General features: G+C 38.3%; 1 protein-coding gene across 4 annotated transcripts in view; it reads right to left on the bottom strand.

Annotated features, from left to right (window-relative positions):
• The window catches only part of GANC (glucosidase alpha, neutral C), a 62,117-nt gene that overhangs the window by 32,468 nt on the left and 9,264 nt on the right, over positions 1 to 20,385 (bottom strand). For all 4 annotated transcript variants that reach the window (XM_019725410.3, XM_074327868.2, XM_074327867.2 and 1 more), the window contains 7 exons: positions 17,027 to 17,154; positions 12,236 to 12,418; positions 8,231 to 8,276; positions 5,561 to 5,627; positions 3,999 to 4,095; positions 2,781 to 2,961; positions 2,402 to 2,555 (listed from right to left, as the gene is read on the bottom strand). In XM_019725410.3, the coding sequence (XP_019580969.3) occupies positions 2,402 to 2,555; positions 2,781 to 2,961; positions 3,999 to 4,095; positions 5,561 to 5,627; positions 8,231 to 8,276; positions 12,236 to 12,418; positions 17,027 to 17,154 (856 nt within the window). The remainder of the gene's footprint in view (positions 1 to 2,401; positions 2,556 to 2,780; positions 2,962 to 3,998; positions 4,096 to 5,560; positions 5,628 to 8,230; positions 8,277 to 12,235; positions 12,419 to 17,026; positions 17,155 to 20,385) is intronic.

Genomic DNA, 20,385 nt, shown 5'->3' with positions numbered 1-20,385 from the left:
TTGCAAGGCGGACTAACACGCTGGAGCCCCAAGGAAGAGCTGAAGTTGCAGCTGGAGAATGAAGGCAGTCTGGAGACAGATTCTTTTTTCTTTAGGGGACCTCAGTCCTTTTCTCTTAAGGCTTTCTTTCAACTGATTGATTGGATGAAGCCCACCCACCTTATGGAGAGTAATCTGTTTTACTCAAACTGATTTAACTTAATCTTCTCTAAAAAAAAAACCTTCACAGTGACACCTAGACTAGTGTTTAACCAAAAATCTGGGTACCATGACTTAGGCAAGTTGACACATAAAATTAACCATCACACTGGGTCATATGGTAATTCTATGTTCAGCTTTTTGAGGAACTGACAAACTTTCCACAGCAGCTGAACCATTTTAGCCCAGCAGTTTCCCCAGCAATGCGTGAGGTTCCAACTTCTCCATGCCTTCATCAACACATTTTCCTTTTTTCTTTTCTTTTTTTTTTATTTTGCCATCTTAGAGGGTAGGAAGTGGCACCTCATTGTGGTTTTAATTTTCATTTTCCTAATGACTAATGATGTTGAGCATCTTTTCATGTGCTTGTTAATCCATTTCTATGTCTTTGGAGATATGTCTATTTAAGTTCTTTGCCCATTTTAGAACTGGGTTATCTTTTTGTTGCTGAGCTGTAAGCGTTCTTTATATAATCCGCATCCTAGACCCTCATCAAATATATGACTTTGCAAATATGTTCTCCCAGTCTGTAGGTTACCTTTTCACTTTCTTGAAAATATCCTTTGATGCACAAAATTGTTTAATTTTAATGAAGTCCAACTTATCTATTTTTTTCCCTTGTTGCTCATGATTTTGGTGTCATATCTAAGAATCTGTTGCCAAATTCAAGGTAATGAAGATTTACCTATTTTCTTTTTTAAGAGTTTTATGGCTTTAGCTCCCATGTCAATCCATTTTGAGTCATTTTTTTGCATATGTTGTGAGGTAGGGTTCCAACTTCATTCTTTTGCATGTGACTACCCAATTGTGCCAGTACTATGTGTTTAAGAGACCATTCTTTCCCACTGAATGATCTTAAACCTTTGTTGAAAATCAGTTGGCCAATAGATGTATGGGTTTATTTCTAGTCTTTCAATTCTATCCCACTGGTTTATGTCTATCCTTACACCAGTACCACACTTATTTGGATTATTTTAACTTGGTAGTTAGTTTTAAAATTGGGAAGTGTGAGTCCTTTAAATTTTTTTTTTTTTTTCAGGATTGTTTGACTATTCAGGGCCCTTTGCAATTCCATATGACTTTGAAGGTCAGTTTTTCCATTTCTTCAAAAATGACCATTGGAATTTTGGAAGAGATTGCCATGAATCTGTAGATTGTTTCAGTAGTATTGCCATCTTAACAATATTAAGTTTTCCAATCCATGAACATTGGGTATCTTTCCATTTACTTAGGCCTTCTTTAATTTCTTTCAGGAATATTTTGTACTTTTCAGTGTACAAGTCTTTCATCTCCTTGGTTAAATTTATTCCTAAGTATTTTATTTTTTTAGATGTTATTGTAAATGAAAGTGTTTTCTTAATTTTCTTTTTTTAGATTGTTCATTTCTGTTGTATAAAAACAAAACTGATTTTGCGTGTTGATCATGTACCCTGCAACTTTAGTAAACTTGTTTATTAGCTTTAGTTTTTTGTGGATTCTTTGGGATTTTCTAACACACAGGATCACATTATCTGCGAAAAGAGATAATTTTATTTCTTCTTTTCCACTTTGGATACCTTTTATTTCTTTTTCTAGCCTAATTGCTCTATATAGAACCTCCACTACCGTGTTTAATAGCAGCAGTGAAAATGGGCAGCCTCTCTTGTTTCTGATTTTAGGGGCAAGCTTGCAGTCTTTCACCATTGAGTATGATGTTAGCTGTGGATTTTTCATAAATGCTTTTTATTATGTTGAGGAGGTATCCATCTATTCCTAGTCTTCTGAGTGCTTTTATCATGAAATAGTGGTGGATTTTGTCAAATGCTTTTTCTGCACCAATTGAAATGATCTTTTGTATCTTTTAAAGACAGATGCTTTAGTGTTAAAGCCAGTGGTGTGTTCTGATGGGCTAAGAGAATACAGAAAAGGTGGGTATACTGGTCATCTGAAATAAAGGTAGAGAAAGCGAGGAGTTACAGGCTACAAGGAAGGCAGATGGTGAGTGTTAAAGATGAGAGAATGGAGAATTCTAGCCCCAGTACAACACGGTAACCACGCTGAACGGGATGAGGGTGGAGGGAGGAGAAATGCTTGCTTCTTAAAAGCTTGGGTAAGTTGTTTATAAGTTCTACGTGATGTACAACAAATATTAGCTTCCAGTGATGACACTTGGGATACAGGACATGTAATGGAACAAAAAATTGGCACTTTCACATGCAAGTACCTGTAAGGGACGAGTACTGCTTGAAGACGTCAGAAGGTGTAGGCCCTGTCAGCAGAAAAACGTCAATGATTCCACTCTCTGACATCCAGTGCACATCAGTTCGCGATCTGACCTCTTGTTTAGCAGCAACTGGGCCCATCTGGGTCAGCGTGTACTAGAAAAGGAATGAAGGTATGAAAAATTTCCCTCTAACCTATAACATCCATATATGTGTGGGTAACAGTCTGTTCCTTCCGTTCATACTATTAACTGTCACTGATGATACTGCAAAGACTGGCGGTGGCAGAGAACTGCCACTGCAAAGCTCAGAGCTATGACTACACTTCACTGGTTTTGTTTCTTCAGTAAGTATGACCTGCAACCGTAATCCGTCACTCACCTTTAATGCAGGCTCTGTATTGATCTCCACTAGTGTTTCTGAGGAATTCAGCCAAAAAATGCCCAAAGTCCTGCCCAGTTTGTGGGCCAGAAGATAAGGCACGGACCCATAAATTCCCATCTTGTCATGTATTTTATATCCATAGACATCCAGGTTATAAAGACGGTAAGCCTCCCCGTCACTGAAACACACAAGAAGGATGACCATCAATTCTATGACAAGTGTATTATGAAGGAATAGTATAGTTCCATTCTCCTCTGCCATCACTTGGAACCTATGCATCTTTCAAGGCTCAACTTTTACCCCTTCCCTAAAGGTTTCCTGATCCAAGCTGGATGAATATGATCCTCCTTCTGTGATCCCTCTGGCATCTCCTCATGTGGTGATTGGCATGCCTTTAATATCTTTTCTGAATATCTCTTGTGAGGTGAGGGCTGTTCCCTATGAATCCTTTACAATGGCAAGCACACAATTAAGTATCTCTGACAAATTTTGTATTTCTCTGCCAATGAAACAAACTGATAGTGTCCTAACATGCTTCCACAGCGCTGAGTAGGGAACCTGAATTGGGGTGGGGAACACAGAGCTCAGGTCAGTGTAAGAGCAGCATGTTACAGATGCACTTGTCACCATGCCTGCTTGTCATTTAAACAGCACCTGAACCTGGCAAACTTGAGTAGACTGTTCCTCTTTGATTTTGCTTCCTCTTAGTCTGATGCCTCTGGCATTTATTTGTTAAGTGTTAGTTCGAAATGATTCTCCCTGATCCCTCAAAGATGACATGAGATGCCATACTTTTCCATTCTCTGGCTCACTGTCCTTTTTTGGTAAAAGCCTTTTTTCTAGGTCAGTGATTTTCACAGTGTATTCTCCCAGAGTTCTACAGAGAGGCCTTGAGAGGTGAGGGCAAAACCCAGGAGGTGGCGTGATGAAAATCTGCCCCCTACTTCAACTACAACAGCAATGTATTTTCACTTCCTCTATATATTTAGGTTCAGCATTACAGTTTTTATAATTGTCTAATTTTTGCCAAAAAAAAAAAAAAAAAATTGAAATGAAAGCCAATGTTTTGAGCAATCATTCAAGAAAGGTTCTTAAAGCTTTATAAGCAATATCACGGAGGAAAAGGCCAGGCACATATTAGCACTGCTTCAGACATCTCACAAACTTTTCCAGTCCAGAAACCAGAGCTTCCTATAAGAATTGTTTTTACTTTACCCAGTATTTTTAAGTTGGTGTGAGTCTGCATGTTGCGGGATCCCATAGAGATACTCAAATCCATGCAAGGAGAAATCCAAACCAACTGATGCAGGACCTGTAGGGACCAGGATATTGACTGAGTTTTGCTTCTCAATGGGACAATCAGTTAAGGAGATTCAGTTAACTGAGTGTAACAAGATGACGAGACTTGGGATCAAGAGACCTGAGCTTGCCCTGATCCATCAGTACATCATGTGTGCTGACTATGTAAGATGTATTCAGGTGTGGGGATACAAAAATATACAAGGCAAAGTTCTGGTCATTTATGAGTTATGTTTCCTTAGCAGGGTGCTGAAGCTCTGTGTCTTCATTTATAGTAAGTCAGTCTCTCTCTCTCTCTCTCTCTCTCTCTCTCGTAAAGCAAGGATAAGTTTATTCAAGCAGAGGAGAGGCAAGAAGCAGGCTACTCCATAGACAGAGCAGCCCAGTAAATCTCTTGTTTATCTATACAATATGGCTACAAAGTTTAGATTTTTTTCTAATCTAAATTTTTCTAAAATATACTGCATACTTCTTTGCTTTAGGAAGCAAAGAATATTGAGCAATTTTAATCTTCATTAGATGAAGGACTGGGTGTCTTCTGCCTGATCGTTTCTTCTTACTGCGTCCAGGGCACCAGGAGAACGTTTCCCGGCTCCTCAAAATACCCTCTGCTTGTAGATCTGTAAATTTCTTTTCACCCAAGTCCTTTAATGACCAATTGTTTTAGAGATATGGGGAAAATGTAAGTAACTAGGAGAGATAACATCGACTTAAATTCACTCAGGTTAAAGTATTCAACATCAAATGATCCTTACTCGGAGGAGTTTATGTACCAGGGGTGCTACAGAGACGGTAAAAAAAGATGATGTTATTATAGAAAGGAGAGTCTGAGGGCCCCCGCTTATAAAATGTGGGCATGTTGTCAGTCCTGATCGTATACTGGGCTATATACATGCTAGAACAGGGATTCTCAAGGAGTTTGGGTCTGTCATTCTATAGGGTAGGGAGGAGGAAGGAAGAAAGTATTTTTTCCAACTACTTAAGCCCCAAGTATCTGAAACGTATCTCCTAAAGAGACAAACTCTGCACACACCTCCCCTCCCCACTGCCCCAAGCCTGGGGAGAAACGTCACAGATAGGCACGTGACGCTCATGTGAATGACGGCGAGCCCTGGAAAGGGCTGAGAACCTCTGGCTTGGAGTGCTGGAGCTGATGAGCTCCAGAACTTCGTTGCCCATCACTTGACTCATAAAAACAGAACGCGGAATTTGCAGCTGTTTGATATTCTGAATAGTGCACGTGTGCTGACAGAGGCCCCTCCATGAGACCCTAAGTTCCTTGAGGCCTATATTTCTTTTCTACTCCCCACAAAAGGCATGTCATTACTATTGCTTTGTTGCAGGGGACCCAAATGTGAGACTTCTGTTCACCTTATAGAGTCACTTGTTTAGGTGCCAAAGCTCAAGGGACTTCTGAGTACAGACATTTAGCCATTTGGGAAAGATCTGTTTCAGCACAGTACCAGTTTCGATTTTACCATTAACTTTGACATCCACAAATGTTCCGAATTTCTCCTCCCATAGGCCCAGATCCTCTTGATTTTGCTGTTGGCACAAAAAAATGAGCAGATCGAGTTTATATATTGTAACTAATGTGGGTACCACAATAGCCCATTTAATTTGGGTTACTAAAAAATTAGACGAGAAAATGAGTTCATCTTTTAAAAGACTAGTTTGTGATGTCAGTGTATTTAACAAACTGGATGTGTTGTATATAAATACCAATAATCATCCTTATGAGCTATAGCTGAAATGAATTTTTTTTGTGATAAAATACACATAACAAAAAATTTATCATTTTAGTCATTTTTAGGTACACAGTTCAGGGGTATTAAATACATTGATACTGTTGTGCAACCATCATCACCATCTATCTCTAGAACTTTTACATCTTCCCAAACTAAACCTCTCCACCCATTAAACAATAACTCACATCTCTCCCACCCCCCAGCTCCTGGCAACCACCATTCTACTTCCTGCCGCTATGAATGTGACTACTCTAGATTATCTCTTACAAGTGAATCAGATAGTATTTGTCCTTTGTATCTGGCTTATTCTACTTAGTATAATGTCTTCAAGATTCATCCATTTTGTAGCATGTGTCAGAATTTTCTGCCTTATGAAAGTTGAGTAATATTCCATTGTATGTATGTATCACATTTTGTGTATGCCTTCACCTTTCAATGACACTTGGATTGCCAGATTGCTTCCACCTTTTGGCTACTGTGAATAATGCTGCGATGAACATAGGTATACAGATATCTGTTTGAGTCCTTACTTTCATTTTTAGATATATACCCATAAATGGAATTGCTGGATCACATTGTAATTAAATGTTTAATTTTTTGAGGAACTACCACACCATTTGACATGAATACCTTTGCAGGAGCCAAAATGATGTGAAAGCACTTTGAAAAATGCACTCTTTACATATGTAAGATATTTTTTTCATTCTTTTTTTCCCTTGTAAACACATGAGGCAAAACATTTAGAATCAAGTAACTAAGCAAAGATTTTGGCTGAGATGGACACTTCTTCCCGCTTCAATCAGCTAAACTACTAGCTGTGTTCCTGCTACTGGCTTGAGAAGTCAATTGGGATGGCTGCTGCTCAGGTTCCTAATTTTTTGATCTAGAGCTATCCACCTTTTCAGCTTTATAAATGTCTCCTATTCTCTGGTAGAATGAAAAAGTTTTTTTTAAAAAATTGTGTTATGTTTGTGAAATGCATATTTCTTTTTAAAAAATGAGCCCTTTGCCCACTTCTAGGTTGTTTTTTCATAATTAAATCTTCTGCAAAGTGAGCCTTTTTTTTAAAAATCACACTTGAATTTTTAATGTAGGGATTATTATTCCGGGGTCTAAGGGTGGGCTTTAGAGTCTGTGAACTCCCTCAAACAGTTTGAATTTTTTGTTTTCCTACAGAGATGTTTCATAGCTTTCATCAGATTCTTGACTCAGAATCACTATCTGGAGTATCTAATTAGAGGTCTCCAAAAAGCTAATTTGACACATTGTCACAAAACTGTGTAAGGCTATGTCTTTGTTGTCCTGTCTTCTATATTTGAAAATGGAAAAACTATTCTCTCTCACACTCACCAGGGTGGGCTAGTTCTCAAGAGGAAGATGCATTTGTCCTTATTGCACTGGAAATATTTTTCACCATTCCTGGTGGCCATAGTTACTGTCAGGGCTCATTTGAAGATGCATGTAGCTTTGGATAAAGAGAAGATTTCTAGAATGTCCATGTTCCATAATTCAGTCAAAATAATCTTTTAAAATAGAAATCAAACCATGTACCTCTGGCTGCTTAAAATCTTTGCATAGTTTTCCTTTGCTCTTAGGTTAAAGTCCAAAAAGGTTAACATGACTCAGAAGAATGTAAGCTCCATGATATTGGGGATATTTGATTTGCTCAATGGTGTATCACCAATTCTTTGAACAGTGCCTAGCATAGGAGGCACTCAGCAAATGTGTGTGGAATAAAACAATTTTACATGTTCTTCACAGAATTGCCCTGCCTATCTCTCTAGCCTTGCTACACAGCACCCCTTTTCCTTTGCTTTCCTTTCGCCTGCTAAAACATGTTTGTTTTATTTCTTCAAATGTGCTCCTTCATACCTCAAGATCTTTTAATATGCAATTCCCTCTATGTGGAATGTTTTCCCCAACTTTTTCACTAGCTACTGTATCCTCATGCATCAATTTCAGCTTTAACATTATTTCCTTGAGGAGCTCTTTCCTGACCCTCATCTTGGTCAAGTTCCTTGCTGTGGTCTCCTATAGCACCCTTTTGTAGCACTCTATGCTTGTAATTATTTAGTGTCCATCTTTCCCAATAGAGTCTAGGTTTCCTGAGGACACATTGCGATTGTTTTGTTCACTGCTGACTCTGCTTGCCTAGCATAATATTTTGTGGCTGGCACAAAGCAGGCACTCTTTGTTTTATAAATGAATAAATACATGAATGAAAGAATCAATGAGATGATATGGCAAGCACAAGAGACACGCGGTCCCATTTATATGTAGTAGAGCATTCATCAAGTATCCATCTATTGAAGAAGAGAAGAGCAGAACCCATTATATGCCACATACTGATGACGATGGTGAAAAAGATAAAAAAAAGACAAATTGCTGAATTTAGATTACCTGTGAGGTATCAGTTGATGCATCCTCTTCATTTTCTTTGGTAGTTCTGTTTTAATATAAATAAAGTTGTTTCATGTATGGCAAAACTGACAGAATTTTGTTTAATGATAAAGATTTTCATTTTCAACGCTTGAGACTCCATAAATTATGTCCTTTAATTATCATTAGAAAAATAAGTTTGTGAAATTGAATTTATGAACTTTAATTAAATAGCTTGATTTCTTATAAAAATGTAGATATATTTGAATTTTCTTAACCCTTTAAAAATCAGTCTTTTATTATAAAGGTAATACATGCTCATAATATTTAAACAAACGTATCAGCAAAGCAGAACACAGCTCCCCTGAGCCAGTGTTGCCCTAGTACAGACAGCACAACTCACTGCCTTCCAGAATGATTGTGATAACTTACTCTATCACCCACAGTTGTGTTCGAGTACTCATTTCTCCCTATTGACAATACCAGACTTCATGGATTTTTAAAAAATGTTTGCCAATATTAAATTTTAGAAAAGATAATGCATTTCAATTTGAATTTCTATCATTAACGATGTACACTGCCTGTTCATACATTAAATGGTATTCCCATTTCTTCTTCTGTGAATTGTCTATTCATACTTGTTATTCATTAATTTTTTTCTGTAGTATAGACTACAGCATGCATATAGAAGAGTACATAATGTATGTGCAGAGTTTAAGGAATAATACTAAAGGGAACCACTATGAGCCCACCAGTGAACATAAACAACAGAAGTGACTTGTTCCTCTGGGTTTCCCGCGTGTCTCTCTTCAAATGCATCTGCCTCCTCTCCTCACCCTCCAGAGGTAACCACTTTACTAAATTTTGTGTGAAATTATTTTCTTGCTGTTTTTTTTAAACTTTTATTTATTTTAAGCATTTTTTTCCAGGACCCATCAGCTCCCAGTCAAGTAGTTGTTTCAATCTAGTTGTGGAGGGCACAGCTCACAGTGACCCATGTGGGGATCGAACCTGCAAACTTGCTGTTAAGAGCACAGCGCTTTAACCAACTGAGCTAACTGGCCACCTCTTCTTGCTGTTTTTTATAGTATTGCCGCAAGTGTATGAATCCCCAAACATATATTATTTGATTTTGCCTTTTAAAAAGACTTTTATACAAATAGAGATACACTGTATATATTCTTTTGTGACATACTTTTTTTACTCAAAAACCTTGATATTCATCATATTAATATGCATTGCTGCAGTTTGTATCACCCATTTTTATTTGCTTGTTCTTTTTCTTATTGATTTGTATATGTTCTTTCTATATTACACATATTAATTTTTGATTTCTTATATATGTTAAAAATTTTGGTGAAATTTGAGACAGCTGGTATATTGCCTTTTAATTTTTTGAATTAGTAAATTTGTTTTTTAGAGTTTTATGTTTACAGCAAAACTGAGCAGAAAGTGCAGAGTTCCCATATACCCCCTCACCTCACACCCACAGTCTCCCCCACTATCAACATCCTGCACCTGAGGGGTACATTTGTTACATTTGATGAACCTACACTGACACATTATCACCTGAAGTCCATAGTTTGTAGTAGGGTTCACTCTTGGTGGTGTACATTCTGTGAGTTTTGACAAATGTACAATGACTTGTATTTACCACTGTAGTTACAGAGTAGTTTCACTGCCCTAAATCTTCTGTGCTCTGCCTATGCATCCCTCCCTCTACCTTAACCCCTGGCAACCACTAATCTTTTTACTATCTCCATAGTTTTCCTTTTTCCAGAATTTCATATAGCTGGAATCATACAGTAGGTAGCCTTTTTCAGATTGGCTTCTATTAGTTAGTAATATGTGTTTAAGTTTCATTCATGTCTTTTCATGGCTTGATAGTTCATTTTTTTTAGGTGCTGAATAATATTCCATCATCTGGATGTAACAGTTTATTTATCTTTCACCAACTGAGGACATCTTGGTTGCTTCCAAGTGTTGGCAATTATGAATAAAGCTGCTACAACATCATGTGCAGGTTTTCTTGTGGACACTAGTGTTCAGTTCCTTTGGTTAATGACCAAAGAGCATAACTGCTGGATTGTGTAGTAAGAGTAGGGTTAGTTTTATAAGAAACTGTCTTCCAAAGTAATTATCCTTTTCCATTCCCACCAGCAATGAATGTAAGTTCCTGTTGTTCCACATCCTCACAAGCATTTTGTTGTCAGTGTTGGATTTTGGCCATTTTAATAGATGTGCAGTGTCTTGTTTTAATTTGCAATTCCCTAATGACATATGATGTTGAACATCTTTTCATCTACTTACTTGCCATCTGTGTATCTTATTTGGTGAGGTGTCTGTTCAGGTATTTTGCCCATTGTTCATTTTCTTATCATTGAATTTTAAGAGTTCTTTGTATATTTTGGATAGCAGTCCTTTAGCAGATGTGTCTTTTGCAAATATTTCCTCCCAGTCTGTGACTTGTCTTCTCATTTTCATGACATTGTTTATCACAGAGCAATATTTTAATGAAGCCCAATTTATCAATTATTTCTTTCATGGATCATGCCTTTGGTGTTTTATCTAAGAAATCATCACCATGCCCAAGGTCATCTACGTTTTCTACGTTATCTTCTAGAAGTTTTATAGTTTTTCATTGTACATTTAGGTCTATGATCCATTTTGAGTTAATCTTTGTGAAGGGTATAAAGTCTGTGTTTAGGTTCATTTTTGTGTATGTGGCTGTCCAGTCATTCCAGACCGTTTTTTGAAAAGCTTATCTTTGCTTCATTTTACTGCTTTTGCTTCTTTGTCAAAGAGCAGTTCAGTATATTTATGTGGGTCTATTTCTAGGCTATTTTGTTCCATTAATCTATTTGTCTATTCAACCACTCATACCACACTGTCTTGATTGCAGTAGCTTTACAGTAAGTCCTGAGGTAGCGTAGTATCAGTTCTTCTCCTTTGTTCTTCTTCAACAGAGTTGGTATTCTGGGTCTTCTACCTCTCCACATAAACTGTAGAATCAGTTTGCTAATATCCACAAAATAACTTGCTGGGATTTTGATTGGGATTGCTTTGAATCAGTAGATCAAGTTGGGAAGAACTGACATTTTGATCATATTGAGTCTCCCTGTCAATGAACATGGAACATACCTTTTAAGTTTGTTAAGGTATGTTTTATGACCCAAAATATGGTCTTGGTAAATGTCCCACATGAGCTTGAGAAGAATGTGTATCCCACTGTTGTTGGGTGAAGAAGTCTATAGATGTCAATTACATCCCGTTGATTGATGGTGCCGTTGAGTTCAACTGTGTCCTTTCTGATGTTCTCTCGCTGGATTTGTCCATTTCTGATAGACAGTTGTTAAGGTCTCTAATATAGTAGTGGATTCATCTTTCTCTTCTTGCAGTTCTATCGGTTTTGCCTCATGAATTTTGATGCTCCACTGTTAGGCACATGCACATTAAGAATTGCTATTCTTCTCAGAGAACTGACCCCTTTGTCATTATGTAATGCTTTTTTTTTTCCCCCTGATAACTCCCGGTTCTGAAATCTGCTCTTTCTGAAATTAATATAACTACTTTCAATTTCTTTTGATTAGTGTTAGCATGGTATTATCTTTCTCCCTCTCTACTTTTAATTATATGTGTAATTATACTTAGCATGTGTTTTTCATAGATAAGTCTACGGTAACTCATGTTATTGTAAGGGGGTAAAGTGAAATTCTGAAGATGTTAGTATACATTAACATTTATCAAGTCAACAGAGTGTTTTTTAGAAGCGTGCAGAGGGTAGAGAATGCCATTAGTCAAACATACAGGATGTTAAGAGTGTCACATTTGCAAAAGTCTGGGATTCATTCTTGTTATCAAGCCTGCATACACTTGCACAGGTGAAAAGATGAAATTTCTAAGAACAATATTCCAGCAAATAAGGCAAACAAATTTTCTATGGTGGTATATTGTCTATTTAGGCAATTGGTATTCACAGTCAGGCTTTCTTAAGATCTTTATGTGTCAAGTAATGTGCAAAAATACCTTTGCTTGAGAGGAATCTGCAGATGCTCAAAGTACAATTGGCCTAGCAAGTTTATGCTCATCATAACCCCTTCTTCAGATACCAAATCAACCTTGAATGGGTTTGCTGTGATATGACATTTAAGATTTCCTTTTCCATCTGCCAATACCAGACTGCCTGCATCCGTAGAGCACGAAAGCAGCCTAGAAAATAAAGCAGAAGGAGAAAACCAATTGCTAGAGGTTTACATGGCTGAATGTGATTTTTCAATTAATTAATTAGTAAATCAATATCCATGTGACATGGCATAGACAAGACAGTAGAGATCCATTATTGAAAGCATAGGCTTTGGTGTCAGAGAACTTGGATTGAACATAGCTGATGTTTAACTTTGGACAAGTTAATCAATCTTTCTAGTTCTTAGTTTCCTCATCTGTAAAGTGGAAATAATAAAAGCAAGAACAAATAGAACCTTTTGAGAGAATTAAATGAGATCACACATGTTAAGCACTTGGCCCATGCCTGGCACATAATAAGCACTCAATAAATATTAGCTGTCGTCATCATCACCTTGGTCTGGAAAGTCTAGTAACACTTTGTTGCATAGAATCTAAACACTGCTTTTCTTTCTCATTCCAACCATATACTCAGAAACTGAGGAAATAACACAGCTTGAGTTATTGACCCACTGAGTCCATAGTGAGATGGAACCAGGCCAAACTTTTATCTATTTATCACCTGACTCCTATCAGCCCCAATTTGACAGATAGACTGTTAGGATGTTTTGGACCCCCAGGAATTATGTAAGTTCAGAGGCAGCAATTAAAATCTCTCACAGGTCTAGGTATTTCTTTCTCTGGTGCATAATTCTCCTGGTAATGATCACAGACCTCTTTAGGAAAGGTTAGGAGGGATAGTTTATGTTCTTATTACATCCTTACAAAGTCCTTCTCCATGGATTCTAGGTCTCCTCCTCAAGTCAGATGCTTGGGTTCTGGAAGCTAACTCTGTCTGGAGATGGGAGGTTGTGTCTCACTGTTCATTAAATCTAAATAGAATTATTTTGATTATTTCACCAACTAGGACTTGAATCCATCTATTCCAGCCTAATGGATCCCTCAATATATTGTTCACTGCCCTGAGCGGTATATCACTTTGAGCACCAGAGGTGCTGCCGCACATTGTGGAAACATGTCTGCCTGGTCTCTAAATGCTGCTACTTTGACTCTGCTACCTGGAGTCTCATCATCTCCACTGAAACCGGGGAGTCCGTTTTAATGGCATCATTTCCCACCATTACTGCTAGCTCGCAAAAGATGTTCACTCACTGTAGTACTTTCCAAGTATTCCCTCACCAATGTATTTCTCAATGAAGAGAGCATCTTCTGGGTCCTCTTGGAGACAGAATTAGAAGCTAGATGAACTAGTTGCATATGATATATCCATTTCAACATCTTTCTGTCCCTAAGTCTATGGATCATTTCTTCTACACTGTGCCAAGGAATTTCTGGTAACTTAGCTTCATTCAGCAGAGTCCATGGCTGAATACAGAAAAGAGTTAACCAACCAAGCAAATAAATAGAACCCCTCTCAGCTCTCCAAGCTAGCATATCACATCTAGACTCTCTGGTACATGTACTATGTTAATAAATTGAGCATGATCCTAAAATTATGTGCCTGCCTTCTGATCCAGGAATCCCTCAGAAAATATTTTCATGCCTATTTCCCAGGTTTTTACCAATACACAGTCTTATAACTCTTTAGGGGTATAAGCCTTCTCCTCCTGGGTGTAGCTATAATTGGCTCCCAAGGTATGTTGGACTCTGATTCTGATCAGATAGTGGGTCTGGAAGCAGTGAAGGGTGGTAGGGGTGAGACATAGGGGCACTGGAATTCCCTTGCACAGGTGAGGTCAACATAGGGTGTCCAAGCAAGGTAGGGTCAGTTTCATCAGACACAGGAGACAGAGATGCTTCTGCTGGAATCGGAGGCTCAGTGGAATTTTGAAGTTTGTACTCAGAGTTATCAGAATCTTCCCAAATGTTGCTATTCAATTTTGAGGAGTTCTACCTTTTCCCAGTTAATGCCCTAAATTCACAGACCTGATGAGACTGTGATTTCAACTTATGGCCTAATTCAGCATACCACCAAATCAGACTGTCATCTAATTTTCAGCTACAAGGACTTTGCAGTTACAACAGATATTAAGAGATTTTTAGGTCTGTCATAGAAACCTACTAGGTTTCTGACAGAAAGAAACCTCCTAGGTTTCTTCAGCTAAGAATTTAAAGCCCTGAGATTGCTGTTTTCTTTAGATTCTTCATAGCAGTTGGGCCACCTCAGAATTTTGAATTCTGTACCACAACCACGCTGTGCTGTGGTCCCACCACTTGGTCTGCCAGAGCCATGCTTTCAATAGGCACTTTATTTCAGTTGACCACAGGTAGTAATTTAAGTAACTTTGCCATGGAATGCCGTGGCTTATTACTAGTGGTATTAGTTTGCTAAGGCTGCCATAATAAAATACTACAGACTGGGTAGCTTAAGCAACAGAAATTGATTTTCTCACAATTCTGGAGGCTGGAAGTTGAAATCAAATATCAGCAGTTTTGGTTTCTTCTGAGACATCCTTGGCACAGATGGCCATCTTCTTGCTTTGTCCTCACATCGTCATCTCTCTGTCTGTCCTCTTCTTAAAGGACACCAGTCAAACTGGATGACAGCTCACCCTAATGTCCCCATTTCAACCCAATTATCTCTTCAAAGGCTCTATCTCTAAATACAGTCATACTTTGATGTACAAGGGGTTAGGGCTTCAGCACATGAGTTTGGCGGGAAGGGGGTGGGGGGATACAATTCAACCCATAACACTAATATCTCATTGTCTAATGATAATCAGGTCCTCACTGCCTTCAAATCCAACTAGATCAGCTAACCACCCTCATATTCCCATCCATGAGGATCTGCTGCTTATATTCACTTCTGATACCAATGACTATATCAACCAAGACTCAACGGTAGCTAACAGAAACAACTGGCTATTTTAAGCAGAAAGTAAATGACTTAATATGGGGGAGTTAGGAGCTTACAACATCATGGGAAGGGCTGAGGTAGCAGGTTCTTGTGTGGGTGTTCAGTAATGACCCAAAGAACAACACTGCATAACTGTATGGCCAACACAACTTCCATCTCAGCTAGAATCAGGAAGCTGGGTAATTAGAAGTCACTGTGGCAACTGCTGGGCTCCAGGATCATGCCACCTTAGCTGCAGTCTAGCGATCAGGAAACCATTGCCCTAACTAGTGTGGCTCTAGAGCCATTCATTCTACAGCTGCCAAATCCATACCAGCAAAATGGGAAACTCAGTTCTGAAATCAAGATACCTGTAAGTGCATCTGATTGGTGAAACCTGAAAGAAATCAGAAACTAGCTACATGGAAGTCTGCGAAATGGAGAAATGTAGATTTTAGCTTTCTAGTTATTTCAATAGCCAAAAGCCCTCTAGAAAGAGATTGGAACAGAAGCAGAACTAATATACTATATTTGTTACACAAAGCTAATAGCGCCTTGACCTCAAAACACAGCAAAGATAGCCCAGAAAAAAAGAAAACTACAGACAAATTTTACTTATGAACACAGATTTAAAATTTTAAATGATCTATTAATAAAGTGAATCCTCCAGGATAGTAAAAAGTAATATATTGTGACCAAGGGGAGATATACATACATACATACATACATACATACATACATACATACTTACATATATGTGAGTGTGTATATATATATATAAATATATATACACTCATTTGCCAAACTGCAAAGCCTTTAGAACAGTCTCTTTTTAATTCATTTTTCCTAAATTCTTGACATATAGTAGCAGCTCAGTAAATAAATATGTTTTAAGTTTATGATGGTGCTACCACAACTGAATTAATTTCTCCTTATTATCTATTGATCTTTTATTTTCACGAAAATAATGCAATTTATTTTTCATTGAAAAAAATAATCTACATAAAACAGTGATAATGATATAGTGAAAATTGAAGCACCTGGCATAATCTTATATTCCCTTAGTGAAATAACATGAAAAAACAGAAATCAACAGGCAAAACCAGGTTGAAATACCACTGGAAAGTGTGTTGAGAAGTGATAAAGATTCTGTAGGTATATGAAAAATGTTTTAATCCTCAGAGATTTTTTTTCACCTAGACCCTGATTATTAAATGATTTCTGATTCTAAGTTAAATTACATGTTAGACTTATTTTTATTCCCCCCTTCTTCCATGGCCCCCCACCGCCCCCACTCTGGTTCAAGCCGTTGTTTCTCAGTCTAGTTGTGTAGGACACAGTTCCCTGGCCCAGGCTGGTATTATGAGCCTTGCGCTCCCCTTGGCTGAGGCAGTCAGTCGCTGGTCGTTGGTTGGCTGCTCACAGCAGCTCACAGCAGCTTCACCGGCTGCCGACCGCTCACCTCGGCTGCGGTCGCTCATGGCAGCCCACGGTAGCCCACGGCAGCCCGGGGCAGCCCACAGCAGCCCATGCCAACCTCCAGCTGCTCACCGCAGCCCAGCTCCAGGGAGAGCCATTGTTCACAATCTTAGCTGTAAAGGGCGTAGCTCACTGGCCCATGTGGGAATCGAACCAGCGATGCTGGTGTTATGAGCACTGTACTCTAACCAACTGAGCCAACTGGCTACCCCATGATTGTAGTTTTGAACAGACTAAGTATGAGGTTCATACAAATCTACTCAAGGAATGATAAATAACATATTGAGGGTGCATTCAAGATATCTTGATCCTTGGCTTACCTTACAGTGCTTGGCTTACTTGTGAGGACATCGGGAACTTCATACCTGGGCTTCAGGGGAGTTTCTTCATTGATTTTAAGCCTGAAAATATTTCCCTCCATACCATAAACTTCAGCCAAAAGAGGAACCTGGGAACAGACATATGAGATTAGTTTCCACAGGTTACCCCAGTGATGGTCAGTTCTACCATCAAACGACAATAATTAGAAAACTACATTTAAATTATTACAGGCCAAGCAAACTGGAGAATAATGGCCGTCATGAAGAAAAAAAGTTATCCAATCTATACACTGAGGGCACCAAAAAAGTGCATACAAGTGGACACTTTGGTCAATGTTGCTCAAGCAGTAGTTCGCAGGAATCAGAAGTGTCTGGACGCTGATGGTAACCACTTTGAGCACCTCTTATAATTGCAGAAGTCAAACCTGACTTGTATTCGTCTTTTGTTATCAGAACATATTATATTTTTAATACAGTTTTCCTTTCTAAAATGTGTATACATTATTTGGGCACCCTCTGTATATACTTGCTTGATACCGGTGGTAGACACAGGAAACACCTATGTGTTTTATGGTTAGGCAGACATATAATTGTCCAGACCAGGACCTTTAAGAGTGAAAGGGGTCTCTATTAATTATATTGGACGACAGGCATAAACTCAAACTGCTCTTTGAAAATTGGGACATATGACCACTGTATCTCTGACAAACTACAGATATCTTGAGAATAAGAGTTTGGTGTTAAAAGTAGCGTAACGATTCTGGCTGAATGAAAGATGAAGGGTAACAAGCCACAGAATAGAACAGAGAGTAAAATGGTAGTCATTGGGGTTCTCTAATGTAGATGAATGAGGCTTGCTGCTAAAATCAAGATACTTCCTATACACCTGGTATGTGGCCTGGGGAACTTTCTCAAGAGGCTGGGGAACTTAGGTAAAACTCTGCCTACAATGGGAGATGGAAGCATCGTAGAATTATAAAGAGAATACGGAATTTGAAAAATAAGACACAAAAACAACAAAACCCAAGAGTAGAAATGGCTGGGTTTAGGTTACAAAATGAGGTATCTAGATGAGAGAAATATTTTATGACTGGTTTTAACTAGTGTCCCATGCCACACTAGTCGATTGCAAATCCTTCATCAAGTGTGATGCCAAATTCTGGTTACTGCTGGGTACATCTGGTGTTACTATAGGGTCTGCTAAAGAAAAGGCTAAGCTGCGTAGGCTGTGTGACATAGTCTAGAGCAGGGGTGTCCAAACTTTTTTCAATGTTTTTCACCAAGGGCCATATGCGGTAAATTACACAAACAGCCGGGTCACTCACTCGAGGTGAAGTACGTATTGCCTCACCTGGTTTATTTAAGTAAACTAAATATGTTTTTGGAATTTGCTGCGGGCCAATTAAAAATGGATTGCGGGCCACAGTTGGCCCGCGGGCTGCAGTTTGGACACCCCTGGTCTAGAGCAAGTACAATGTGCTACAAGTAACAGATAGGAAGTACGGAGAATGTCAAAGAAGCACCAAAAGAAAACGATATTATTGGAACCCTGCTTTTGGGAATATAGAAAAGTAATCAGGAAACTTAAACCGTGACATGGCACTAAAGAGTGGATCTGGTAAATAGTGCAGTGGTCATGGCTGCTTTTCCAGACGTTCGTAAGACAGGGTTATGATGTAGTAGTGATCATACTGTAATTATTTTTCCCAGTTTTACTGGAATATAATTGATGTTATATAACATTGTCTAAGGTATACAATGTATTGATTTGATACACTTATATACTGCAGAATGATTATCACCACTGCGTTAGCTAATACCTACATGTCTCATAGTTATCATTTCCTTTTTGTGGTGAGAACATTTAAGATCTCTCTTAGAAACTTTCAAGTATGAGTATTATTAACTATAATCACTGTTGTACATTAGATTTCTACAAGTTATTCCTCGTATAGTTGGAAGTCTGTACTCTTGGACCAACGTGTCCCCTTTCCCCCATCCCAAATCATACTGTAATTATTGCTTACACGTTTAATGTTTTATATTCGAATTCTGTGCCATCAGAATTCTAAATTTGAAAATATGTCCAAATATAAAGCTGAAATCCTGCTAGAATATGTATTCTCTTCCAAATTAGACATATATTTCCATTGCTCTCTCAAATTCAATTCAACTAACATTTATTTGGCAATACTGGGATGTGCTGTTTGCTGTGAAAAGAAAGGATGGCTAAAGTCTTAAGGGGATTGTAATTGAGAGGTGACAAAACACATAGACAGTACACATAAAGCATTTTATGTTGAGAGAGGACAAGGGCAGGGCTGTGGGAGAACAAGGAAGGGGAATATTAGTGATGACTATAAGGAGAGGGCTTCTGGGACAGCTCCCTGGAGGAAGAGGGTCTTGAGCAGGGCCTTTGGGTTGGCAAAAATGGGCAAGACCATGCAAAGCAGAGTGTACAGAGGTTGTCTGTCTATGTATGATTAACAAATTACATCTAGTTTATGTACTCAGAGATCCTCCCATTTTTAGTAAAACAGCTTTCTTAAAAAAAATTTTTTTTTGAAAACAAAGACTGGTCTGTATGTTCTGTTCTTGAGGTTGCATGCCAGGAAAGAATCCTAACTATAAGAGGTAGCAAAAACCTTGCTATTAACATAATGACCTTATGCAACCAAACATACAAATCAGAGTCAAAGCCCCATTCTGTTGTCATTTAAACTTAATTAAGCAAACAAATTTTTCCAATAGGTACACCTTTTCTCAAGGTCAATATCTAGATTCATTCTTATCTCTTATCACCAACAAAGCTTCATGTTCCAAGCACATAATTTCCTTAGACCTTAGTATACATTTGCTCCTATGATCTGGCTCATGTTTTTAGTGGCTTAAAAATTTTTTTTTTAATAGCAGCAGACTCTCAAAAGTCCAATCAATAAAGTTACTTGGGTTGAAGATAGTGGGGAGCAGCTCACAGGCCCTACCTTTAAGCACCCCCTTCCCTCCCTGCATTGAGCCCTGAGACACTTCCATGGAATCCTCAGGGCTCTGTGGATGACAGTAAATAAATCACTTCTCTGGGCTTCTGAACTACCAGTTATTGCCCAATTATTCCATCAAAGCCTTGTTTTGTCAAAAAGTCTGAACACGAATGTTATATTCTTCTATCGAAAACATTAGGCATTTTTAGGTAGTCCTGTTCTTCTCTAAGGAACTGTTTGGACATTTATTAAACAATACTGGTAATATACAAATAAATTATCCATTCTCTTCCTCCTATTAGTGATGATCGGAATTGACAATGAAAAAATGTTAAGCAGGTAAGTTACAGAAGTGCGATCGCTTAAACTAAGAATTAT

The sequence above is a fragment of the Rhinolophus sinicus genome, chromosome 3, assembly GCF_057876585.1.
Source record: "Rhinolophus sinicus isolate RSI-liver-muscle chromosome 3, RSI-T2T, whole genome shotgun sequence".
Lineage (NCBI taxonomy): Eukaryota > Metazoa > Chordata > Mammalia > Chiroptera > Rhinolophidae > Rhinolophus > Rhinolophus sinicus.
This window is presented reverse-complemented; position numbering and strand designations above follow the sequence as displayed.